Raw genomic sequence first — 2749 nt, 5'->3', positions numbered from 1 at the left:
TAAATAACCTCTTCCCCTGATTTTGCTGGATGGCACCTCAAGGAGCCACCTGAAATCACTTTTTCAGTTATTCCTTAACACCACATTTCACTGCACAGACCCTTTTCCCTCCCTAACAAACAAACACCAGGCAGTACCAGCAAACCCTGCAGGAACAAAGCTCTCTCAAGGCACGTGAGACATCACCATCCAATTTCCCAAACTCTGAGAGCAATTCCATGAAAATAATTTGAAATAACCTTATAGCTCCACATCTGTCAGCTACATCGATGAAACAGTGCCTGGCTAAAGCTCTCCCCTGGGAAAAGGGACTTTGAAGGAAAAGCTAAAGCTCTTCTTATCCCAACCCCAGTGCCAGGGCAGGGTCAGACACAGCAGTGATGGGGGAACACTTCGAGATCTCAGACACAGGCAGGAGCACCTGCCCTGCATCGCTGCCTCTCCATTTCCTAACCAGGACACTTCCAAACCCCGCTAAAATCCGCCACCAGAACCCACAAACTTCTGGGAGACCTTTGTAACCTGCTCCAGCAACAGGAAAATTATTCAAATCCCCCTAAAATCTGCTACCAGAACCCACAAACTTCTGGGAGATCTTTGTAACCTGCGCCAGCAAGAGGAAAATGATTTTAAGACGGAGTTTGATCAGCTGGATGTCCAACCTGATCTGAAGAGCAAAGAAATTTCCCTTGAGTTCAGGTGGGATTTTTAGTGTTCCAATCTGCCTGTTTTCTCTCATTCCACTGCTCCCCATCCCAAGAGCCTGGCCCCATCCAGACACTGGGACCGTGCTGCTCCTGGGCATCCCAAACCAGCTGGATACTGCTGTAACCAGTTCTGGGATCAAGGATTGCACCCCACGGATGGGGACAAGGGCACGGCCACCAAACTGCTCTGACACATCTCTAAAGAGCTGAAAATCCAGAGAGGAGTTGTTGCTCCCAGCAAAAGGGAGTCAGGAAAAGCTGCTTCCAGCAGCACTGAGCACCACCAAACCTTTCCTCCCGCAGCACAACGTGTTCACCCCCCTTTCGGGGCACGGTGACGAGTGACAGCTTGTCCCGGCGTGCACCCACTGACCCAGTTCGGGGTGCAGCCCGGCGATCCGCATCCTGCACGGACCACGTGCTGCCACACAACCCGCCAGAGCATCCCGAGAGATTCCTGGAAAGCAACCCAGCCGGAKCCCTTCCACCGGGAGGTCACATCTCCCCAGCTCCTGCTCACAGGTCCCTCCACCTGCTCCAATCTGTCGGAGTGGGGGTCAATTATATCAATGTTCATCCGAGAAATGACGCCCATGCCCTTGTGCCCTGTCCGCCCGCGTCCCAGTCACTTCTGCCCCAGTTCCTGCGGTCACTGGTGCGGGGAGAGAGGGAGGGATGGAGGGAGGCAGAGGGATGGATGGAGCTGGAGCTGTTGATGGATGGAGCTAAAGCCACATCCCTCCCTCGGGCGCGGTGTCCCTCTCCCCCGCACGGACGCGGGTGGGAGCGGGTCCGCAGCTGATCAGCATTCAGGGACAGCTCCGGGCTGCCCACTGCCACCCCTCCTCCTCCTCCTCCTCGCAGTGACTCCCTGGGCGGCAGGAGGGGGCACTCCGCGGTGGATTTCACGCCTCCCTCCTCCTCCTCCATAAACCACCGCTCGCTGTTGCTTTTCCCAGCTCCGCGGCGCAGATGTCCCCGATCCACCCCCACGGCCTCGGCTGGCGGGGGGCAGCTGGCACGGCACGGCACGGCACGGCTGGGAACCCACGGGGAGCATCATCTGCACCATGCCCGTGTCCCCACACCGAGTGCACCACGGAACGGGGTGAGGATGCTCCCACCCCGCCAGCTGGGGAAGAAGGAATGTGCGGGGCACGGCGTGCGGGACCGGGGCTCACCTTGTGGAGCTTCCACATGGCTCCCAGCGCCTTGACCTCGTGGCTGGAGTGCTTGCCCTCCTCCAGGCACTGGTAGCACACGGGGCTCTTGCACTGCACGCAGTACATGCTGTGGTTCTCCAGCTCGTGGTCGGTGCAGGTGGAGATCTTGCGGGGGCTGAGCCGGCGGCTGACGCGGCCCTGGGCCGGCGGCACCAGGCGGTGCTTGGCCAGCGGTCCCCGCGGCGGGTGGCACCGCAGGCGGCACGGGTCGCAGTAGAACACGTCGCACTGCTCGCACATCACGGCCGCCTCCTTGGGCGCYTTCTCGCAGAGCTGGCACCGCAGGGCCGCCGCCCTGCCCTGCTGGTAGCGGTCGATGACGCCCTCGAGCAGGCGGTTGCGGGGGAAGCCGCGCAGCCCGCGCTCGTCCAGCACCAGGCTGCGGTGGCACTGCGGGCAGGTCAGGCACGCGTTGCGCGGCGGCGGCGGCGGAGCCAGAGCGGCGGGAGGAGGCGGCGCGGCCGGCGGGAACACGCGCACCCCGTTCGGGGATTTCTGGCACGGCGTGGTGGGAGCGCTGGCGAAGCCCCCGTACGARCCGTAGCCGCTGTCCGCCTCGCTGTAGAGGCTCATCTTGTCCAGGTCCAGGTAGTCATAGTCGGAGACGGCCGAGCCCGAGGCGCGGCGGCTCTGCGGAGACTCCGAGTCCGGCGTCTGCACCAGGATGTTGCGGGCGCACGCCTGGCACAGGTTGTGAGAGCAGGGCAGGATGATGGGCTCCCGGTAAAAGGAGCCGCACACCGGGCATTTCAGCTCCTCTTCCATCTCTTCCATAAGGGAGGGAAGGAAGACGGCGGCGCGGCTCCGGCGGCCGCGGCG

The 2749-nt window shown here is 61.6% G+C and overlaps 1 protein-coding gene across 1 annotated transcript in view; it reads right to left on the bottom strand.

Moving 5' to 3' along the window:
* The window catches only part of TRIM9 (tripartite motif containing 9), a 64671-nt gene extending 61928 nt beyond the window's left edge, over positions 1–2743 (bottom strand). Inside the window, exon 1 of the mRNA XM_057384017.1 lies at positions 1889–2743. Within this exon, the coding sequence (XP_057240000.1) occupies positions 1889–2704 (816 nt within the window). The 5' untranslated portion in view covers positions 2705–2743. The remainder of the gene's footprint in view (positions 1–1888) is intronic.
* Between the last annotated feature and the right edge of the window lie 6 nt (positions 2744–2749).

This window comes from Malurus melanocephalus, unplaced genomic scaffold, assembly GCF_030028575.1.
Source record: "Malurus melanocephalus ecotype Western Australia unplaced genomic scaffold, MMel_1.1 scaffold_675, whole genome shotgun sequence".
Classification (NCBI taxonomy): domain Eukaryota; kingdom Metazoa; phylum Chordata; class Aves; order Passeriformes; family Maluridae; genus Malurus; species Malurus melanocephalus.
Note: the sequence above shows the minus strand (reverse complement) of the source record. Positions and strands in the feature narration are given on the sequence as shown.